Genomic DNA, 22,781 nt, shown 5'->3' on the forward strand with positions numbered 1-22,781 from the left:
ATTTCCCAGAGGAGCATTGCACGGCGAATAAGCCTCCGTACCTTGGCATGCCAGAGCCGGAATGTCACTCTCCACAAGGAGAAACGTTACCCCTCAGACCTTAGTGTTAAAGTTAAATGAAGAGTTAAAATTTCCCCACCAGGTCCGGGCTGCACGTGCGCCGGCTGACTTCACAGATTAATTAAATGTGTTTGCTAAGTATTCCAATAATAGAAGTCTTTTTTTGTTAAAATCCTGCAATGTTTCCATGGAGATCTATTCAAACTCGCGCCCTGTTCTTTACCAACATTCCGCACAATGTAATGTTTAACATATTATTACCAAAACATTGCTTCCTTATTAGGCCACATAAACCCATATTCACGGCGTACGACAATCTAAGACGGTGATAACGCGGTGACGTTACAGAATCTTTGTAAGGAGCATATTGCAAAGAAACACAAGTGCTTTCTTCTAAACCATCAATTTTCTTAATGGCTACACAGTGAAGGCGTAAGAGTGTTTGGGATCTATTGGGCTCTCGTAGGTTCCAGGACTTAGGACCACAACTTCTGCACCTCCCGCAGTATTCTACATGTTATAATGAATTCTGGTTTTAAAAAAAACACCGTTCTTCTGGCTGCAGTAAAAAAAAAAAAAAAAGAGTTCTAGTCACCCTCCCCGGGTCCAACACTAAGTCTGCACCGCTGACTGCAGCACTGACATCACGTTGACGGTGCTGCAGCCAATCAGAGAGCTCAGCAGCTCATGTCATTAACTTCTGAGCTCACCGATTGGCTGTTTCTCTACCGACGGGGCTTCAGCGCTGCAGACAATAACAGACATCGGGAGCAGCGTTGGAGACTGAGGGCTGATCCGGGGGAGGGCAGGCAAAAAAAAAAATCAGAGGTTTTCCCAAACCAGAAAACCCCTTTAAGGGGCATTCCCATTTCTAGCATTTTTTGCATATCCACAGGATATATCATAAACGTCTAGTAAATGCGTGTCCCATATCTGGGATCTCAAAAATGAGGCACCATCATCTGCCAACAAGAGGGGAGGACTGGCCTAAACGATATTCGAGTACAATTGGGCTCTGATTCATTTGGGCAGCATGAATCGAGTGACGGGTTCGCTTTAAGCTCTGGATAGGTAAGCCATAGGACAAATACAGTCACAATGTATGCTAGGAATCAATGGAATGGAAAACCAGCACCTTTAGTGCTGGCAGAATGCTGCTAAAGAGTGGTTGACAAGTTAGAGTGGTTGACAAGTTAGAGTATGCGCACACATTGGGTATTTGAAGCACATTTTTCTGCAGTAAAAGCTATAGTGTTGTCAGAAAAACGCTGCATAAAATGTTCGCTTTTATGCGGTTTTGATGCTTTTTTTTGTATTAATTTCAATGGGAGAAAAAATGCTGCAAAACGCTGACGGAATTGAAACACTGCAAATTTGAAAAAATGCTCCGATAGTTCAAATCCGCAAGGAAAAAATAAGCAGCCTGAGATTTCAGGTATCTCATTCACTAGAAATCCCTCTTGAAAAGACTGCATTTAGTTTGATCATTTTACCCTTTTCCCAAAGAGGCAGAAACATATTTTTCTAGGTTTGCTCCATGGTTCAAACAAGTTTTCAGTGAATGCAAATTAGTTTAAAAAAGATTTTATTTGCATTGCAAAGCAAGAGAAGGTTGAGAAGTTGGATGTTTAGAAATGTATTTTTTAGCAACAGGCAGAACAATAGCACTGTATCTGAAAGCAAGTTACCAGACTTTTCATACTAAAACACACTTTTAAGCAAGTAAATAAAACTTGCTAAAACTCTGTGTGTCAAATGCCTCATTCACGGTCCGATTTTTTTCACGTATGAGAAAATCAGACCAATTATTCTGATCGGAGTGTGATACAAGTGTTATCTGATTTTCTCATACGTGAAGAATTAAAAATCCATCTCCATTCTGACGGTCCGTGAAAATCTGACCACATTTGGATGTCATCCGAGTGGAGTCCCATTTTTTTATGGATTCCTTGACATCAATTGCCGGAGTTTGATTCAACATTCAGATCAAAATTTGACAGGTCTCTGATATTTCCCGAACATCACGCGATCAGTGGAAAAAAAATCAGACGTGTGAATGATCCAAAAGATAGGCGATAACTTGTTGATCGGTGGGGGTCCAACCACTGGGACACGCCACCGATCGGCAGAATGGGGAACATTCTTAGTTAGGGCATAAATTTGCCATAACTTTATAATTTGTGACATTTTCTGCTCCATAAAACTGGTGTAGAGCAATTATAAATTCCCCCATATGTCAGTAGGTTACATCCCCCTTATCCCTTCTTTTAATATACAAAGTGGGCGACGCCTTTAACGTCCTCAATATAATCTCTAGACTATAGATACTGCATGAATCCCTACTTAACTCCCTGTACCCCAAAACACCAAAAAATGAGAAAAAAGTACCTTAGAAATTAACCCTTCAACTTCCTTAGACCATTGGTAATATTTAGTTAAATCGAAAAAAATTGTTTCTTTTTGATTTCCTGTTGTCTAATCCCGGGTGCGTACTAGATTCTGCTCCAAAAATATGACATATTAGTAGAAAAGTTCAGAAGCTCAAAAATAAACTATGTTTTAATACCAGTATTCATTTTCAGAGGATTTTCTGCTGATGTAGCGACTCCCCTGATACAGGCTTCTTCACATATGGCTATTTTCAGCAGAACCTAGAAAAAGGCAAAGTCTGAGCAATTTTCATACCAATTCAAATATATATATATATATATGTATATATATATATATATATATACAGGGTGGTCCAAAAGTAGGTGGACAGTATGTGTAATAGGGTAAATGGATTGGCCGAAGAGGCCCACTTGATTGGCCGGCACGTTAATCAGACTTAACCCCAATTGATTTTTTTCTTTGGGGAGTACTCAAGGACAAAGTTTATAGTCGAAAACCAAAAAGTGTCAGTGATTTGAAATATTACATAAGAGATGCATTTCAAGAAATGAATACCCAAAGAGACTTGTGCAAAAATGTTTGTCGAAGCGTAAGAGGCAGACTTCAAAGCTGTGCAAATGGTGATGGAAAAGTTTGAGCACCTGCGTTGATAAAAATTTAAGGGCTTTTGTATCATTGTTCAGAATAAAATGTAATTGTCAATGTTATGCTTGTTAGCAAATATAATTTTATATATAAATCAAAATAAATGTTATAATTTTCTGTCCACCCTGTGTATATACAGTATAGACCAAAAGTTTGGACACACCTTCTCATTTAAAGATTTTTCTGTATTTTCATGACTATGAAAATTGCACATTCACACTGAAGGCATCAAAACTATGAATTAACACATGTGGAATTATATACTTAATTTCAGTTGTTTCACACTTTTTGTTATGTCTTATATTCTAGGTCCTTCAAAGTAGCCACATTTTGCTTTGATGACTGCTTTGCACACTCTTGGCATTCTCTTGATGAGCTTCAAGAGGTAGTCACCGGAAATGGTCTTCCAACAAGGTCTGGTGACTGTGGAGGCCAGGTCATCTGGTGTAGCACCCCATCACTCTCCTTCTTGGTCAAATAGCCCTTACACAGCCTGGTGTGTTTGGGGTCATTGTCCTGTTGAAAAATAAATGATGGTCCAACTAAGCGCAAACCGGATGGAATAGCATGCAGCTGCAAGATGCTGTGGTAGCCATGCTGGTTCAGTATGCCTTCAATTTTGAATAAATGCCCAACAGTGTCACCAGCAAAGCACCCCCACACCATCACACCTCCTCCTCCATGCTTCACGGTGGGAACCAGGCATGTAGAGTCCATCCGTTCACCTTTTCTGCGTCGCACAAAGACACGGTGGTTGGAACCAAAGATCTCAAATTTGGACTCATCAGACCAAAGCACAGATTTCCACTGGTCTATTGTCCATTCCTTGTGTTTTTTAGCCCAAACAAGTCTCTTCTGCTTGTTGCCTGTCCTTAGCAGTGGTTTCCTAGCAGCTATTTTACCATGAAGGCCTGCTGCACAAAGTCTCCTCTTAACAGTTGTTGTAGAGATGTGTCTGCTGCTAGAACTCTGTGTGGCATTGACCTGGTCTCTAATCTGAGCTGCTGTTAACCTGCGATTTCTGAGGCTGGTGACTCAGATAAACTTATCCTCAGAAGCAGAGGTGACTCTTGGTCTTCCTTTCAAAGTTTTCCCAATTTTTCAGATTGACTGACCTTAATTTCTTAAAGTAATGATGGCCACTCGTTTTTCTTTACTTAGCTACATTTTTCTTGCCATAATAGAAATTCTAACAGTCTATTCAGTAGGACTATCAGCTGTGTATCCACCAGACTTCTGCACAACACAACTGATGGTCCCAACCCCATTTATAAGGCAAGAAATCCCATTTATTAAACCTGACAGGGCACACCTGTGAAGTGAAAACCATTCCCGGTGACTACCTCTTGAAGCTTATCAAGAGAATGCCAAGAGTGTGCAAAGCAAAAGGTGGCTACTTTGAAGAACCTAGAATATAAGACATATTTTCAGTTGTTTCACACTTTTTTGTTAAGTATATAATTCCACGTGTGTTAATTCATAGTTTTGATGCCTTCAGTGTGAATGTACAATTTTCATAGTCATGAAAATACAGAAAAATCTTTGAATGTTGGTGATTACTTCTACTTAAAGTGGTATTCTCAAATCCTTTCCATGGGACCCCCACTGATCCTGAGAAAATGTTCCTGTTTGATTGGTGCTGGATCCTGCGCATTACCGCTCCATTCATTTTTAATAGGATCACCGGAGATAGTCAAGTCCTGCGATCGGATGGTCTTAAAGGGAACCTTGTCACCCCCCCAGGCATTTTTAACTAAAAGAGCCACCTTGTGCAGCACTAATGCATTATGTCAAGGTGGCTCTTTTAGTTCGGCTCCCTGTAAATGCTGAAATAATCGCTTTTATAATGTGCCCCTCATACCTGAATTTGTCAGGGGGGCATGTCTTTTCCCCCCTGACACAAAAACCACCCAGCCGTCACTCAGGGCCTCCGTGCGCTGCCTCCATTTCCTTCCTGAACATCCCCGGTGCCTGCGCTGTATGTTTTTTTGGGGGCATGCGCAGTTTGCGCTGCCCTTCAAACTTACAGCACAAGTGCCGGGGACGATCAGGAAGGAAATGGAGGTGGCGCCCAGAGGTCCTGAGTGACGGCTGGGAGGCGTTTGTGTCATGGGGGAAAAGACATGCCCCCCTGTCAAATTCAGGTATGAGGGGCACATTATAAAAGCGATTATTTCAGCATTTACAGGGAGCCGAACTAAAAGAGCCACCTTGACATAATGCATTAGTGCTGCACAAGGTGGCTCTTTTAGTTAAAAATGCCTGGGGGGGTGACAGGTTCCCTTTAAGAACTCTCCCGAAAATAAATGGAGTGGCAGTGCACATGATCAACCAACCTCCACCCCATTCACATGGGATTGTTCTTGAGATCGTTGGATCCCCAGCGATCGAGAAATTATTCCTTATTCCATGGATAGGGAATAACTTTCAAACTTTAGACTACTCCTTCAACTTCTTTTACAGCCCATTGGGGTACATCCACACCAATGGCAGCCAAAACATCGAATTTTCTAGTGATCACTGCTTCAGGAAATGCTTATTCTTTGCGTTGTTTTTATGTTTTCCATATCAGATTTGAAGGGTCTTTGAAGTGTTTAGGGTTATGTATTGTCTATGGGACATCTGGAGAAAGCGAACTCCAGTGTTTGGGTATTTCTGGCAGTCCCATAGACAATGAATAAAGCTGAGATTGAGCATGTGCACCTCTGCTCCGTTCAAGAAGGGGCTGAGCGGTTGGACTTCCAATGGCAGTGGCATAGCATGGGTTACCAGTGCAAGCATTGTGCCCCAACCTAATAATAATGCCCCCTTTTTATTGATGCAAAAAAGATGCCTCCATCAAAAGTAATAATTTCACTTTCATGCTATCCAGCACAAAAAAATTATTTATCACCTATTTCGAGCAACCAAGTCCTCTTCTCCCCTGCAAAGAGTGTTCCGGCAGCAGCGTCAATTTTTCACCTGCACAAGGATACTCATGTTTAGGTTTACAGCAGCCGGCGCCATGATCAGTAAGTTATCTCATATCTATAGATTGATTCTAGTAATATCTGTGACATTCAAGAATCTGGACACCACGACTGTTGGGGGTCCCAAGACAAGGGGCTCTTTGCCTGTCCCTAACGCTAGGGAAGCTCACCCTGTTCCCTGGATTACTTCTGATGGTGAAGATGCCGGGGCCACGTACCTTGCCTTAGCTCCTGAATCCGCCCTCAGTTTGTACCCTTCCCCCACCCAGGGAAGAGGGGAGTAGTAGTGTACCGTAATACACCAACTGGACTAACAAGGTAATATGAACAGGGATAAAGGAAAGTACCAGTCATACAAATATTCACACATAAACAACAGAGGTAAACATCGAGGAGTAGAGGATGGGGTAATACCAAAGTAGGAGAAGAAAGGGAATTATCAGACACTCAAAACCTAGCAACATCTGCGGTCTTCTGGCTCCTCTCTATCGCGGTAATCCTGTGACACTGAAAAAAAAGACAATTATTCAATTCCACTTTCCTAAGATCAGTAATGACAAAGAGTCTGAATTCCAGCTTTATTCAGTGATGATACCCTTGGATTATTAGCCGTGCATGATATTCTTAGCTCTGCTAATTCGTTCTCTTCCCGAGAAAAATCTGGGAACAATGTAATAAGCAGGTGTTTTATACCGTGACAGCACGCAACATATTGTGCTAATTTGATAACAGTAAGCATTTCATAATGGAGCAGAGAGAGGTTCGTTCTGGATTCTGTCATCTGACACAGCGCGTTCTGCCGAAATCTTCTTATAAAGCTAATTAATACCCGAAATAACTGGAATATTTCCTGGGGCAGCTTAGGACATTAAAACCTTCTAATCATAAGAATATAATCCTCATTAAACATCTTTCCATTTCTGGACTTGTGTAGGTTTAGGTCGTCACAACAGTCTCAAAGCAAAGCCCTCCTGGGTAGCCACTTGGAAAAAAAAAACAAAAAAAACAATATTTGGTATCGCATGATAAAGTGTTCCTAAGGTTTATATTAAAGATGAGCGAATATTTGACCCCGGCGAATTCGAAACAACTTGCCAAAAACGGTTGCCGCTATTTAAGACAATGCAGAAGATCGCTGGCGGACACAGACAAAAGAACAGTATATAGGCCCTTTGCAGTCCTCATAATGCACAATTCCACCTGCTTTGGAGTTAGTGGTGGCCCCTTACTTCTTGGGCCCCTATGTGGCTGCACAGGTTGCACCAATGACATGTCCACGCCTGCAGAAGAGAGGGCTCATAACCACAGGTGCCGCAGGGCAGACTCTCCGATAATGCCTCCCACATATTACAGCACTAGGTATAACACAGGCAATCAGGAGGGACACTATAGCCCATATAAAAGCAGAGGCAGGGAATGCAGCAGCCACTTTTTACTGAATCTGGATAAATGGAGTCATAGCTAAAAGCTTAGCCATAGACATAGGGCAATGGCAGACACAGACAACAAATTGCCTTTGTGTAAAAACATTATATGGGACCCTCTTTGTGTCTGTGACAAGACCTGCTTGCTGATTTAAAGGTGAAAGTGGCCCCCCTAACCTCTCGGGCCCCTGTGCAGCTGCACACATTGCATCAATGATATGTCCACCTCTGTGTTCACAAAAAAAGCCTAGAGATCTTTTATATAAAGTGTTTTAAAGGGGTTTTCAAAGTTATGATAAATGTGTCCATTGACAGGAAAGTTAATAAAGTTACCAATTTATTACCCTGTCGATCCAGCACCAAATCTCTTGCCCTTCCGTCAGTCTTCTGTTTACTAGGCTGCAATGATTGTGTTCCATATATTCCACTTTACTGCTGCAGACAATCAATGGCCTCAGCAGTCTTGGGTAGCATATTGCTGAGGACAGTAATTGGAAAGATAAACTGAAGACCAACAGGAAGCGGGAGACTCAGCGCTGGAGCAACAGGTGAATAAATCGGTAAGAACAGCTTAAAGGGAACTTGCCATGTCCCCAGGCTTAATCTGCAGGTTAATAGCACTACTGTCATGATCCAGACTGTATTTTGAGTCCTGTTTTCCCTGTCTGGTCATGTCAAGAGTTAACCTTTTTCAGCCTCTGTCTGGGTTCAGGTTGGCTATTTATCGATGTCAGTTATAGTTTTTGCCTAGGGCTGCTGTAGCTGACTCCGATTGCTCCGATTTGCCTGCTGCGCTTGTTGTCTGAACCCGTGTCTCTGTTTTCCCCTATTCCCGTCTTGACTCAGTGTTTCCCTTTAGTGTGCTGACTCCCTGGTTTTGACTCGGACTTGTATCCTGACCTGCTTCTGTCTTTTGGATTATCCGCTCCTGACCGTTACTAACTCCCTGGTTTGTCTCTGACCGTGAGTTTGCTTATTCCTTTGGTATTGCGCTACAGTCTTGGATTTGACCTGGCTTGTTTGACTAGTCTGCTGCCACCTGTGGTAGCCTCACTGCTGCACTGCAGGCTAGCTCTGTTTAGGTGCAGTCCTGCTTTCACTCTATTGCCATCTAGTGGAGCTTACACCTACCTGCATTGCAGCAGTGTGACAATTACAGTGCTCCCCGGCCCTATTATTGAAAGACCAGTTACAGGGAGAAAATGAACTAATTTCCTTTCGGGAGCTGCCAGCTTTCAGTCATAGTGGCACTGCTATTGTCATCGCTCACAGCACCGTAAGCATGCCCTGGAACTTTATTTGACAGTTCGCTGTAGACAGATGTGCTGCAAAGCCTTCAGTTAAGTCAAAGAGTCGGGGTCTGCTTATAACCCATTTTGTAATGAGTGGTGACTGTAGCCGCTCCTGACACGCCTCTGTGACTGAAAGTCGGCGGCTGCTGGGAGGAATAAAGATCATTTTCTCCCTGCAGCCACACTTTCACTACAGCAGCAGGGCAGCATTGTAACGCTATTAACCGTCAGGCTAGCCCCATATCGGCAGGTTAATATCGTTTGATTCCTTTTAAGTCTTTCCCCTCTTAAAGTTCCAGTGTTTATCAAAAAAGCAGACCCAAGCAGACTCTTGAGGACATGTACACCCATTATCTTTTAAACTCTGGCGAACCCCAAACCTCTGAGTTTTTTTTTATAAGCGGAACCTCGCGTGTTTACAAACACGAAGCTGATAAAAGAAGCTCAAAAGACTGAACATATGAAAAGCGGGTCATTTTTTACACTGCATCTGTTCATCGCTTTTAGCATTTATTTAGTGCAATTTCTGGCACTTTACAGAACAGAAATAAAAATAGATGTCGTGTGCACATACCCTAAAGCAGGAAAAAAAAACATTTCACAAAACATTCTACTTTTTAGAGAAAATTCTGGAAAATAACAATATCAATATAAGATGCTCCCACAGTGCATTCCCCATTGACCGTAAGATGCTCCCACAGTTCGTGCATTTGGGGAGTGTAGTCGCCCCCCTGGGCCATCCTCCCTTTATTCTCCTATTCTTCATAGACACTGTAAGGATCAATGCGGGGGGGAAAAACTAATGAGAACTAGGATCCTTATCAAGGAATTCTTGGTAAATGTTAAAAATGTAAAATAGTCACCTAGAAGCATTTGCTAGGTAGATGGTTATAGCAGATACAATTCATAAATTCTGCTTTATTTGAAGCAGTGGTGTGAACGGCGTATTCTTGGGCTTGCAGTGGTAATTAGTTAATACAAGCAATGTTTACATACTATGTAATGGGTTATTGAGTGACAACACTCGCCTTCAGACACCATTGTCTCCTAAAACAAATACAAAATGTAAAGTAAAGCCTGAAAATCCTGCTGAAACTATGACTGGTATGTAAAATATTACAAAGGCATTACCCTGACCCATACTCCACATTTCCAGAAATATTCAAGGCAAAGCCGGATGTGTCAGGTTATTGCTATTTTCATACTTGTTAAATAAAATGCTGAAGGAACCCAAGGACAAAGCTCAGAGAACTTGGAGTAAGGTCAAGTCAGCAGACATCGGCATAGGACGTGTCATATGAGGGTGTAATATGAGGACCTGGATAAGAAATACGTGCACGGTCCCTATACTTTTAGACAACTGGATCTCATTGGATAATAAGTCAGCAATATGCAAATTACTAATCACTTTATTTAAAAACAATGCTGCCTGATACCCAAAATATCGCTATCAAATGTAAACAGTACATAACGAAAATCACAGTCTCCAGGCTGATGGGCGAGGGCATTGGCAACAGCTCCATTTAATCACCTCTGTCAGAGATTGCCAATTTGCCAGCAGCATATAAATGGTTAACAGCAGCAATCAGTTCTCAGCTCCAGCTCCTGCTGTTAGACAAAAATGCCGGCTGTGTAACATATCAGGCATCCACCGAGTGTGGAGCGAGTTCAGCTCCCGAGTCCCTTCCAAACACAGCATTAAGAGGTTAATGTTTTATGAGCACAAACTGAACATTTTTGCAGCATGTAAAGGTCAATTTCTGCAGCAGGTTTCTAGGAACATTAATTTACTGATCATCTTGAACCCTAAATGGCTGCTGATCACTTAATAAAAGAGCAAAACGCTAATTTGTCGGGTGAAATGATCATTTGGTTTGCCCAAAAGGTCATTGTTCTCGGCAGCACATCGTCTTGTGTAAACATGGCATGTGCTGCCGAGAACATTGTACTGAAAGAACTATTACTGATCGTTGCATGCGCATCTGACGCACGGTGTTATATAAAGAAGCCAATATTTAGCAAATATGTATCGATCGGGAGGTCGTTTATTGCAGCAAAATCATCAAATTATTATTATTATTTATTGTTATTGCGCCATTTATTCCATGGCGCTTTACATGTGGGGAGGGGTATACATAATAAAAACAAGTACAATAATCTTAAACAATACAAGTCACTCATAACTGGTACAGGAGGAGAGAGGACCCTGCCCGCGGTGGCTCGCAATCTACAAGGGATGGGTGAGGATACAGTAGGCGAGGGTAGAGCTGGTCGTGCAGCGGTTTGGTGGATCGGTGGTTACTGCAGGTTGTAGGCTTGTCAAATGCAAACACTCAGCTATGTAAGATAGAAATGACAGTAATGACTATCAGGGGTCATAAATGTCCCTTACTCCCATTCCAACCATTGCAAAACTCAGCGCAGTTTTGGCAAAAGCAAAATCTATGCTGTTTGGCAGGGAAGCAGCTAAAACACAAGGACAGCACAGCCCCTCACCCCCTGTTTGTGCAGGATTGTCCCAGACTTGGTAAATTGCTCAACAATTGCAGGGGGAAAGGTCTGTTTGTTTGTGGATGTGGGATGAGGTGTGAGCTGGAGTTACTGTTTTGGGGGTCTGGCTGCAATGGGGGATGGGGAAATGTCTGGTCACACCATGTTTGGGCCACACAGCCAGGGTAATGCAGCTTTTCTTTGTTCTGTTTACATTTAGGCTATGTGCACACGTTCAGGATTTCTCGCAGAAAATTCCTGAGAAAAATCGGACATTTTTTGCAAGAAATCCGCAAGAATACCGCATGCGTTTTTGCCGCGATTTTGCCACGTTTTTTTCCGAACACTTCCCAATGCAATTTTGTAGTGGTAAATCCACAAAAAAAAACCCGCAAAATTAATGTACATGCCGCGGTTTTTACCACGATGCGTTTTTTTCCGCAGAAAAAAACGCATCATGTGCACAAAACATGCAGAATTCATTCTAAATGATGGGATGCTTATTGTATGCGTTTTTTTTTGTGGTTTTATAGCGTTTTTATCGGGAAAAACAGCGAAAAAAACGCAACGTGTGCACACAGCCTTACTGTAAAACATGTTTACAATAATAATTGTTTCAATATTTTACAGCAACTATTCAATGGAGGAAGTAACAAAGTGATACATAGTATATAGATAAGAACATCTGCCCTTTAACAGGAGAATCTTAAAAATAAAATGCTATCTATCAGTGAATATCTCAAAGAAATATATATAATGTGTATTGTGGCTTAAGACTGAACTTATACTTTCTGGTTGTGGCTCAAATCATGTTCGCTTTTTCCTTCCAAAATTCATGAAATCCAGAAGGGAAGATGAAAATAAAGAAAAGGCAGAGAACACTGTGAGCTCAGATTGAAGGTAAAGGCTGCAGCTGATCGGCTGCAGCGGTCATGAGCTTTTCCATGAGAACAGAGGACTGGTGGAGGACAGGTTTCTGTATGTGAGAATGTTATTTTGTCAGTATCCTAGAGCCAATAGTGAGGTGTTGTGTAATTACTTTTTTGGGGGGTTGTATTTACAGTGTTCACCGTTCAGTAGTTTCTACGCTAATTTCATCCCGTTGATCAGAACAATTATGGTGATGCAAAATGTACATCTTATTTTTAATGTTTTTCCACTTTTGGATATAACCATACCAATTTTGTCTTCTATTTGTAGTTTTTGGCATAAAGCGGTTTTTATTCCGACCAGACCATGCGACGGCTTTTATAAGACCCTGCAATATTTCTATACTTCAGGGTATTACGACTAAAGAGAGATGAAGACAGGAGACACAGGGGAAGAGAGATGAAGAAAGATGGAAGAGAGATGAAGACAGGAGACACAGGGAAGAGAGATGAAGACAGGAGACACAGGGAAGAGAGATGAAGACAGGAGACACAGGGAAGAGAGATGAAGAAAGATGGAAGAGAGATGAAGACAGGAGAGACAGGGAAGAGAGATGAAGACAGGAGACACAGGGAAGGGAGATGAAGACAGGAGACACAGGGAAGAGAGATGAAGAAAGACGGAAGAGAGATGAAGACAGGAGAGACAGGGAAGAGAGATGAAGACAGGAGACACAGGGAAGAGAGATGAAGACAGGAGACACAGGGAAGAGAGATGAAGACAGGAGACACAGGGAAGAGAGATGAAGACAGGAGACACAGGGAAGAGAGATGAAGACAGGAGACACAGGGAAGAGAGATGAAGACAGGAGACACAGGGAAGGGAGATGAAGACAGGAGACACAGGGAAGAGAGATGAAGACAGGAGACACAGGGAAGAGAGATGAAGACAGGAGACACAGGGAAGAGAGATGAAAAAAGACGGAAGAGAGATGAAGACAGGAGAGACAGGGAAGAGAGATGAAGACAGGAGACACAGGGAAGAGAGATGAAGACAGGAGACACAGGGAAGAGAGATGAAGACAGGAGACACAGGGAAGAGTGATGAAGACAGGAGACACAGGGAAGAGAGATGAAGACAGGAGACACAGGGAAGAGAGATGAAGACAGGAGACACAGGGAAGGGAGATGAAGACAGGAGACACAGGGAAGAGAGATGAAGACAGGAGACACAGGGAAGAGAGATGAAGACAGAAGACACAGGGAAGAGAGATGAAGACAGGAGACACAGGGAAGAGATATGAAGACAGGAGACACAGGGAAGAAAGATGAAGAAAGACGGAAGAGAGATGAAGACAGGAGAGACAGGGAAGAGAGATGAAGACAGGAGACACAGGGAAGAGAGATGAAGTCAGGAGACACAGGGAAGAGAGATGAAGACAGGAGACACAGGGAAGAGAGATGAAGACAGGAGACACAGGGAAGAGAGATGAAGACAGGAGACACAGGGAAGAGAGATGAAGAAAGACGGAAGAGAGATGAAGACAGGAGACACAGGGAAGAGAGATGAAGACAGGAGACACAAGGAAGAGAGATGAAGAAAGACGGAAGAGAGATGAAGACAGGAGACACAGGGAAGAGAGATGAAGACAGGAGACACAGGGAAGAGAGATGAAGAAAGACGGAAGAGAGATGAAGACAGGAGACACAGGGAAGAGAGATGAAGACAGGAGACACAAGGAAGAGAGATGAAGAAAGACGGAAGAGAGATGAAGACAGGAGACACAGGGAAGAGAGATGAAGACAGGAGACACAGGGAAGAGAGATGAAGACAGGAAACACAGGGAAGAGAGATGAAGACAGGAAACACAGGGAAGAGTGATGAAGACAGGAGACACAGGGAAGAGAGATGAAGACAGGAGACACAGGGAAGGGAGATGAAGACAGGAGACACAGGGAAGGGAGATGAAGACAGGAGACACAGGGAAGGGAGATGAAGACAGGAGACACAGGGAAGAGAGATGAAGACAGGAGACACAGGGAAGAGAGATGAAGACAGGAGACACAGGGAAGAGAGATGAAGACAGGAGACACAGGGAAGAGATATGAAGACAGGAGACACAGGGAAGAGAGATGAAGAAAGACGGAAGAGAGATGAAGACAGGAGAGACAGGGAAGAGAGATGAAGACAGGAGACACAGGGAAGAGAGATGAAGACAGGAGACACAGGGAAGAGAGATGAAGACAGGAGACACAGGGAAGAGTGATGAAGACAGGAGACACAGGGAAGAGAGATGAAGACAGGAGACACAGGGAAGAGAGATGAAGACAGGAGACACAGGGAAGAGAGATGAAGACAGGAGACACAGGGAAGAGAGATGAAGACAGGAGACACAGGGAAGAGAGATGAAGACAGGAGACACAGGGAAGAGAGATGAAGACAGGAGACACAGGGAAGAGAGATGAAGAAAGACGGAAGAGAGATGAAGACAGGAGACACAGGGAAGAGAGATGAAGACAGGAGACACAGGGAAGAGAGATGAAGACAGGAGACACAGGGAAGAGAGATGAAGACAGGAGACACAGGGAAGAGAGATGAAGACAGGAGACACAGGGAAGAGTGATGAAGACAGGAGACACAGGGAAGAGAGATGAAGACAGGAGACACAGGGAAGAGAGATGAAGACAGGAGACACAGGGAAGAGAGATGAAGGCAGGAGACACAGGGAAGAGAGATGAAGACAGGAGACACAGGGAAGAGAGATGAAGACAGGAGACACAGGGAAGAGAGATGAAGAAAGACGGAAGAGAGATGAAGACAGGAGACACAGGGAAGGGAGATGAAGACAGGAGACACAGGGAAGAGAGATGAAGACAGGAGACACAGGGAAGAGAGATGAAGACAGGAGACACAGGGAAGAGAGATGAAGACAGGAGACACAGGGAAGAGAGATGAAGACAGGAGACACAGGGAAGAGAGATGAAGAAAGACGGAAGAGAGATGAAGACAGGAGACACAGGGAAGAGAGATGAAGACAGGAGACACAGGGAAGAGAGATGAAGACAGGAGACACAGGGAAGAGAGATGAAGACAGGAGACACAGGGAAGAGAGGAGGAAAGAAGAGAAATGAAGAGAACCAAGAGAAGAGAGGGAGATGAAAAAAAGAAAGATTAAAAGATGAGAAATTAAAGAGATGGAGGGAGAAGAGAGATGAGAAATTAAGAAAAATGGAAGATAGGAGAGAAAATAAATGAAGAGAGCTGAGAGAGCCGAGAAGAAGAGAGAAATGGAGAGGAGAAAAGCGAAAAGCTGAGGAGAGAAACAAGAAAAGAGAGATTAAAGAAGAAAAATTAAGGGAGATGGAGAGTAGAGAGAATAGAGATGAAGAAAAGAGAGTAGAGATGAGAATATAGATAAAGAGAGGAGTAAAAAGATGAAGAGAAAGGAAGATAAGAAAAGAGAAGAAAAAAAGATGGGACAGAAGAGGAGAGAGATATAATTATGGCAGTGTATGTTTATTCATAGGAATATGTAAAGTTACGTCCAAACATTATCTACGGATATTCCATCTGGATTTGTGGTGTATGAGAATTCCAGCTACTCGGAGGAGACATGAAAAAATTTAATTCACACACTGAAGGTTTTGCAGTTGCGGAACTTGCCATGTTTAAAGGATTTTTTTTTTATCCCCAGCATGTCAATTTCTGTTAGGTACTTTGTGGAAATTCTGCACTTTTATTCTATTGATTTTAATGGAGTGTGTAAAATCTGCAGCATTTTCTCAGTATTACACTTTTCAATCTTCCCAGGGTCTCCATTACGAATCTGCAGATAAAACTGGTGCAAAATGTGGATTTATCAAAAAAATCCTTATTAGGCTAAACTCCCGCAATGTTTGGTGCTCTCTTTCCTTAGCATATTTACTGTCACAGAAAATGCAGCATCTTATGCAGGTAGATGCACAACTATGTGGACAGTGACACAAGTTTTGACATTTTAGCAGTTGCCAAAATATATTCAAGATAAGGTTATATAATCAGTATGGGCTTAAAGTGCAGACTTTCAGCTTTAATTTGAGGGCATTCACATCCTAATTGGAGTAAGAGTTTAGGAATTACAGCTCTTTAATACGTAGCTGCCACTTTTTCAAAGGGACCAAAGGTAATTAGACAATTATTTGTAAAGTACTTTAATGGGCTGCATGTGCTATTCCCTTGTTAATCTGTTATCGGTTAAACGGGTAAAAGGTCTGGAGCTGATTTCAGGAGTGACATTTGCATTTGGAAGCTGTTGCTGTGAACCCACAACATGCGGCCAAATGTGCTCTCAAAGGAAGAGAAACAGACCATCATTAGGATAAAAAAAGAAATCCATCAGATGACAGATATGTTAGAAGAGGCCAAATCAATAGTTTGGTACATTCTACAAAAATAGAGCGCACTGGCAAACTTTTAAACTCAAAAAGGAATGGACGTCCACTGAAGACAACAGTGGTGGATGATGGAAGAATCCTTTCCATGGTGAAGAAAAACCACTTCACAACATTCATCCAAGACAAGAACACTCTCTAGGAAGGTGTTTCAGTATCTTAGTCTACTATAAAGAGGAGACTTCATGAGACTAAATACAGAGGGTTCCACAAGGTGTAAACCATTAGTCAGCCTTAAAAAAAGATTGGCCAGATTACACTTTGCCAAAAAAAAAAACATCTAAAGAAGTCGCCCAGTTCTGGAAAAGCAAAACTAAGATCAACCTGTACCAGAATGATGGGAAGAAAGTATGGAGAAGGCTTGGAACTGCTCATGATCCAAAGCACAGCACACCCTCTGTGACACATGGTGGAGGCCATGTGATGGCGCGGGCATGCATTGCTTCCAATGGCGCTGGGTCACTAGTGTTTATTGATGATGGGACTGAAGACAGAAGCAGCCGGATGAATTCTGAAGTGTACGGGGCGATACTGTCTGCTCAGATTCAACCAAATGCAGCATGGTTGATTGGACGACGCTTTTCATACAGGTGGACAATGACCCAAAATATGCTGTGAAAGCAATGCAGGAGGTTAAGGCAAAGAAGTGGGATATTCTGCAATGGCCGAGTCATCACCAGATCTCAGCCCCATGGAGCAGCATTTCACAGGATTAAGGCAAAAAAGGCAGAAAGACCCACAAACAAGCAACAACTGAAGTCAGCTGCAGTAAGGCTACGTTCACATTTGCATTGTGCGCCGCTGCGTCGGCGACGCAACGCACAACGCAAATAAAAACGCACCAAAACGCCCGCAAAAACGCTGCGTTTTGCGACGCATGCGTCGTTTTTTGCCGAAATTTGGACGCATGAAAAATGCAACTTGTTGCGTTTTCTGCGCCCGTCGCTTGCGGCAAAAAAAACGCATGCGTCGCACAACGCAGCACAACGCATATCCATGCCTCCCCCATGTTAAATATAGGGGCGCATGACGCATGTGTCGCCTCTGCGTCGCCCGACGCAAACACGCAAAACGCTAATGTGAACGTAGCCTAATGGCAGAAAAGTATCATAAAGGAGGAAACTCAGCGATGGTGATGACCATGGCTTCCAGACATCAGGTAGTCATTCCCTGCAAAGGATTCTCTACAAAGTATTAAAAATGAACATTTTATTTAAAGGTCATTTGTCCAATTACTTTTGAGCCCCTGAAATGAGGAGGCTTTGTAGAAATGGTTTCACATGATATTTTTGTTCAACCCCTTTAATTAAACCTTAAAGTCTCCTCTTCAATTGCATCTCAGTTGGTTCATGTTACATCCAACCTAGCGGCCTGCAGAGCTGAAATCACGGAGCGTCGGTCACTGCCCCAAATATGTCAGGAAATAACTGGAGTTCCAGCGAAACGTAGACATTTCTATAAATCCGATTCCCACTGTGCTGTTTATTAACGCAGTGGAATCCGAAATTCTGAAATCTGAAACATGTCGACTTTTCGTGCCGGAAATGTGCGCTTATCTGCAGATTTTCCCATAGATTTCAATGAGATGAGGAATGTCTACAGAAAAAAGTGTCACGGCAGAAATGCAATAAAAAACTCAAGTCATCCACAGGCGACTTTAAGAAAGTTTTATCAAAGCTAAGCGGAAGTTTGGTGTAAAATATGACATCGCAAAAAACAGACAAAAAGACAGAAAAAAAAGCATTTAAAAACACTAAAAAAACAAACAAAACACTTTTCTGCATAGAAAACGAGTCAAGCAAAATAAATGTGATGTAACGAAAACTCAAACCCACTGTGCGCATAAAGACGCCGTTCACCTGCGCGGTTTATGTATTTTTTCTTATAGGCTTTTGAGGTGGAAAATTGAAGCAGGAAAAAAAATGCAGAGTTTACGTTCCATGTGAACACGGCCTAATTTACCCCATTGTTTGATGCTTTTTTTTGGCGCTGATTCAAAGCGTTTTTTTTTGCTTTTTCTTGGAAATGATTCTGTACGGAAAAAGTGCAGTATTTACGACGCTAGGTGTGAACGCGGACTAAGAAGTTTTGCAAATTCTGCAGAAATTAAGTAGAACTTGAGATTTCTCGCACATCTGGACGGGTCACATGTTGTGCGCGTCCAGGAGGGGACACACCTCGCCCACTGTGTAGTGTTCGGCAGGACTGTACCACCTCCTGTTCCTCTCACCTCCTCCCCCCGTCACACCTTTCTCAGTGGTTGCGCCCAACCTGCCCCTCAGCGCGCAGTCTCCTCCCCGCACAGACTTCATACAACCTGCCCGGGACAGGACAAGGTACAGGCGGAGCGGCGGGAAGGAGCGGCTGACCGGACCACAAGGAATCTCAGGAATTTCGGAAATTTGAGCCGGATTTTTTGGGGGCAGTTTTTTTTTTTCTTCCCAAGGTTTCTGTACTGGGAAAGGTGCAGTCAGGAGCCGCCGTCCCGGGACTTGTGCGCTGCCTATCGGCGCTACCTGGATTATATCGTGACAGTGAGGGTCCGGCGGACTGACACCTGAGGCCACGCGTTTCCGCCGCCGCCGCTCTCCCCATGGAGGCCGCTCTGCTGTGACCGGGCGGTAGTGTGTGGTTGCTGACAGCTCCCGGACCATGTTCCAGGTGGACCCCGGGTACATGGAGGCTCCGCGGCCCTCGTCCCCGCTGCTCTCCCCCGCAGCCTTCGTCAACTCGGTGCAGTACGCCAACGTGCTGGAGGGAAGGTTCAAGCAGCTGCAAGGTGAGTGACGTGTGAGGCGGCGGCTTCCGGCACTGCGCCCCCTGCTGGACACTGCAGCACTGCTCTCCAGCTGTGCCATCCTCTGCATCTGTCCGGGGGAGAGGTGGCGGGGTGGCATCTGTCCGGGGGAGAGGTGGCGGGGTGGCATCTGTCCGGGGGAGAGGTGGCGGGGTGGCATCTGTCCGGGGGAGAGGTGGCGGGGTGGCATCTGTCCGGGGGAGAGGTGGCGGGGTGGCATCTGTCCGGGGGAGAGGTGGCGGGGTGGCATCTGTCCGGGGGAGAGGTGGCGGGGTGGCATCTGTCCGGGGGAGGGGTGGCGGGGTGGCCAGGCGGCAGGGTGGCATCTGTCTGGGGGAAAGATGGCGGGGTGGCCAGGCGGCAGGGTGGCATCTGTCAGGGGGAGAGATGGAGGGGTGGCATCTGTCAGGGGGAGAGATGGAGGGGTGGCATCTGTCCGGGGGAGAGATGGTGGGGTGGCCAGGCGGCAGGGTGGCATCTGTCTGGGGGAAAGATGGCGGGGTGGCCAGGCGGCAGGGTGGCATCTGTCCGGGGGAGAGATGGCGGGGTGGCCAGGTGGCGGGGTGGCATCTGTCTGGGGGAAAGATGGCGGGGTGGCCAGGCGGCAGGGTGGCATTTGTCAGGGGGAGAGATGGAGGGGTGGCATCTGTCTGGGGGAGAGATGGCGGGGTGGCCAGGCGGCAGCGTCCCCTTCCTCTGCTCATGTATCCTGGCCATACTGCCATCATTGGCCGCCCCAGCCCTCCCATGTACAAATGATGTCACTACGATGACATCACTCTGGACCTACTAAATGGGAGAGATGGCGGCAGACAGGAGGAGGCTCCCACAGTCCTGCCAATCTTTTCCATCACCTCAGTTTTTCCTTGTTTAAAAGGAATCCCCCAAAATGTCAGATTGTATGATCATGGGTCCCAAAATGTTACTAGGCGGGTCCATACTGCAACAGGGCAAATCGGGGCATGGCCGCAGCGCCTTACAGAGACGATGTGATCGTATGGGATCCCGAGTCTAATGGACGTGAAATGTCTTTAGGCCGCGTTCACACGATCAGTATTTTATATCAGAATTTGTAATCCAAAACCAGGAGTGGGTGATACATACAGAAGTGGTGACGTGTTTCTATTATACTTTTTCTCTGATTGTTCCTCTCCAGGTTTTGCCTTCAAAGGCCGGCGTCACACTAGGTGTTCGAAAATATGGTCCGTTATTTACGGCCGTAATACGCAGAAAAGTCCCCAAAATAGTGATCTGTATGTCATCCGTAGGCAGGGTGTGTCAGCCTATATTGCACATGTCATCCTCCGTATGGCATCTGTACAGCGAGATTTTCTCTCCGGCTTGCAAAACGGACATACAATGGATCCATGGGCTCAAATATTCGTTAAAACATATATCATACATACATACATACATACATACATACATACATACATACATACATACATACATACATACATACATACATACATACATACATCGCTAGATAGCAGAAAAGCCGGTAATTGCCGGCTTTTCCTATCTCCTTCCCAAACCCGACATGATATGAGACATGGTTTACATACAGTAAACCATCTCATATCCCTCTTTTTTTGTGCATATTCCCCACTACTAATGTTAGTAGTGTGTATGTGCAAAATTTGGGCGCTCTAGCTGGTAAAATAAAGGGTTAAATCGCTGAAAAAACTGGCGTGGGCTCCCGCGCAATTTTCTCCGCCAGAGTGGTAAAGCCAGTGACTGAGGGCAGATATTAATAGCCTGGAGAGGGACCATGGTCATTGCCCCTCCTCCCCCCTCCTGCTAAAAACATCTGCCCCCAGCCACCCCAGAAAAGGCACATCTGTAAGATGCGCCTATTCTGGCACTTGGCCTCTCTCTTCCCATTCCCGTGTAGCGGTGGGATATGGGGTAATGAAGGGTTAATGTCACCTTGCTATTGTAAGGTGACATTAAGCCAGGTTAATAATGGAGAGGCGTCAATTATGACACCTATCCATTATTAGTCCAATGGTATGAAATGGTTAATAAAACACACACATTATTAAAAAGTATTTTAATGAAATAGACACCTGGTGTTTTAATAGTTTATTATACTCTTAATCCACCTGAAGACCCCTGTCACCTGAAACAAAGTTAAAAAAAACAAACAACAATATTCCATAGCTTCCGTCGTTAGTCTTGTCCCACGCTGTAAATCCATCTGAAGGGGTTAAATCATTTTACACCCAGGAGCTCTGCTAATGCAGCTGTGCTCCTGACCGTAAAACTTGGTGAATGAATGGAATGCAGGGGAATGACCTGTAGTTACCTCGAGTCCCGGTGATGCGCCCTCTGCTGGATGTCCTCATATGAACTCGAGCGTGGGAAAATATTCTTAAAAGTTCCCAGGCTCGAGTTCATATGAGTTCATCCAGCAGAGGGCGCATCACCCCCAAAATCGAAGGTGAGCTAAGCCCATCGGCATCAGGGGCTTATCTACAGTATTCTGTAATGCTGTAGATAAGCCCCCGATGTATCCTGAAAGATGAGAAAAAGGTTATATTATACTCACCCAGGGGCGGTCCCGCTGCGGTCCGGTCTGATATGCGTCGCAGTCCGGGCCTCCCATCTTCTTACAATGACGTCCTCTTCTTGTCTTCACGCTCTGGCGCAGGCGTACTTTGTCTGTCCTGTTGAGGGCAGAGCAAAGTACTGCAGTGCGCAGGCGTTGGGAAAGGTCAGAGAGGTCCTTGGGTGAGTAGAATCGAACCTCTTTTTCTCATCTTTCAGGTTACATGGGGGCTTATCTACAGAATGCTGTAGATAAGCCCCTGATGCCGGTGGGCTTAACTCACCTTCGATTTTGGGGGTGACAGGTTCCCTTTAATAGGGTAGGTTCACATAGAATTTTTTTTGGGGGGTGGATAATTCCAATTTGTTTTTCAAACTGAATCCACTTCAGGAAACACTGCTTTTCTTTTTGGAAGTGTTTTGTTTTTGTCCAGTAAAATGATGTAAACCTGATAGATTTGTAAATTCACCTAAAGTGGAGCTGAAAAATGGAAATGTGAATCAGCCTGTGCAGCCCGTCCGTAGCTGCTATTTTATGGATATGGGTGTGTAAAGCAATCGTCCTCAACACCCAGATCTGTGATTACAGATATTTATCACATTCCACGCTGAAGCCAACTGCACCCATCATGGGGATGTGGTGATCTGTAAAATGCCGAAGTCACCGGGCAGTGACACATCAGGCTTGCCTCCCTCACTACCTGCGTCCCGCACCCCCTGGGCTCCTGTTATCGGGTGCTCGGCAGAGGCCGCTTTGCCCACTTGTCTAACTGCTGATGGACATCTTAAAGATTGATTGTATTTCAATGTCATTGGTGGTTTAATGATGTGTCCTTGTATGACCAAGGACCTCCTGCCCCCAT

At 44.4% G+C, this 22,781-nt stretch overlaps 1 protein-coding gene across 2 annotated transcripts in view; it reads left to right on the plus strand.

Moving 5' to 3' along the window:
* SPTBN2 (spectrin beta, non-erythrocytic 2) overlaps positions 1-22,781 on the plus strand; it is a 151,616-nt gene that overhangs the window by 55,516 nt on the left and 73,319 nt on the right. The window contains exon 1 of one of the 2 annotated variants that reach the window (XM_069739882.1): positions 18,230-19,350. The exons of the other annotated variant lie outside the window; for it this stretch is intronic. Coding sequence (XP_069595983.1) covers positions 19,224-19,350 — 127 coding nt within the window. The 5' untranslated portion in view covers positions 18,230-19,223. Of the gene's footprint in view, positions 1-18,229; positions 19,351-22,781 lie in introns of those variants that run through there. 2 annotated transcript variants of the gene reach the window in all.

The sequence above is a fragment of the Ranitomeya imitator genome, chromosome 9, assembly GCF_032444005.1.
Source record: "Ranitomeya imitator isolate aRanImi1 chromosome 9, aRanImi1.pri, whole genome shotgun sequence".
In the NCBI taxonomy this organism is placed as follows: Eukaryota; Metazoa; Chordata; class Amphibia; order Anura; family Dendrobatidae; genus Ranitomeya; species Ranitomeya imitator.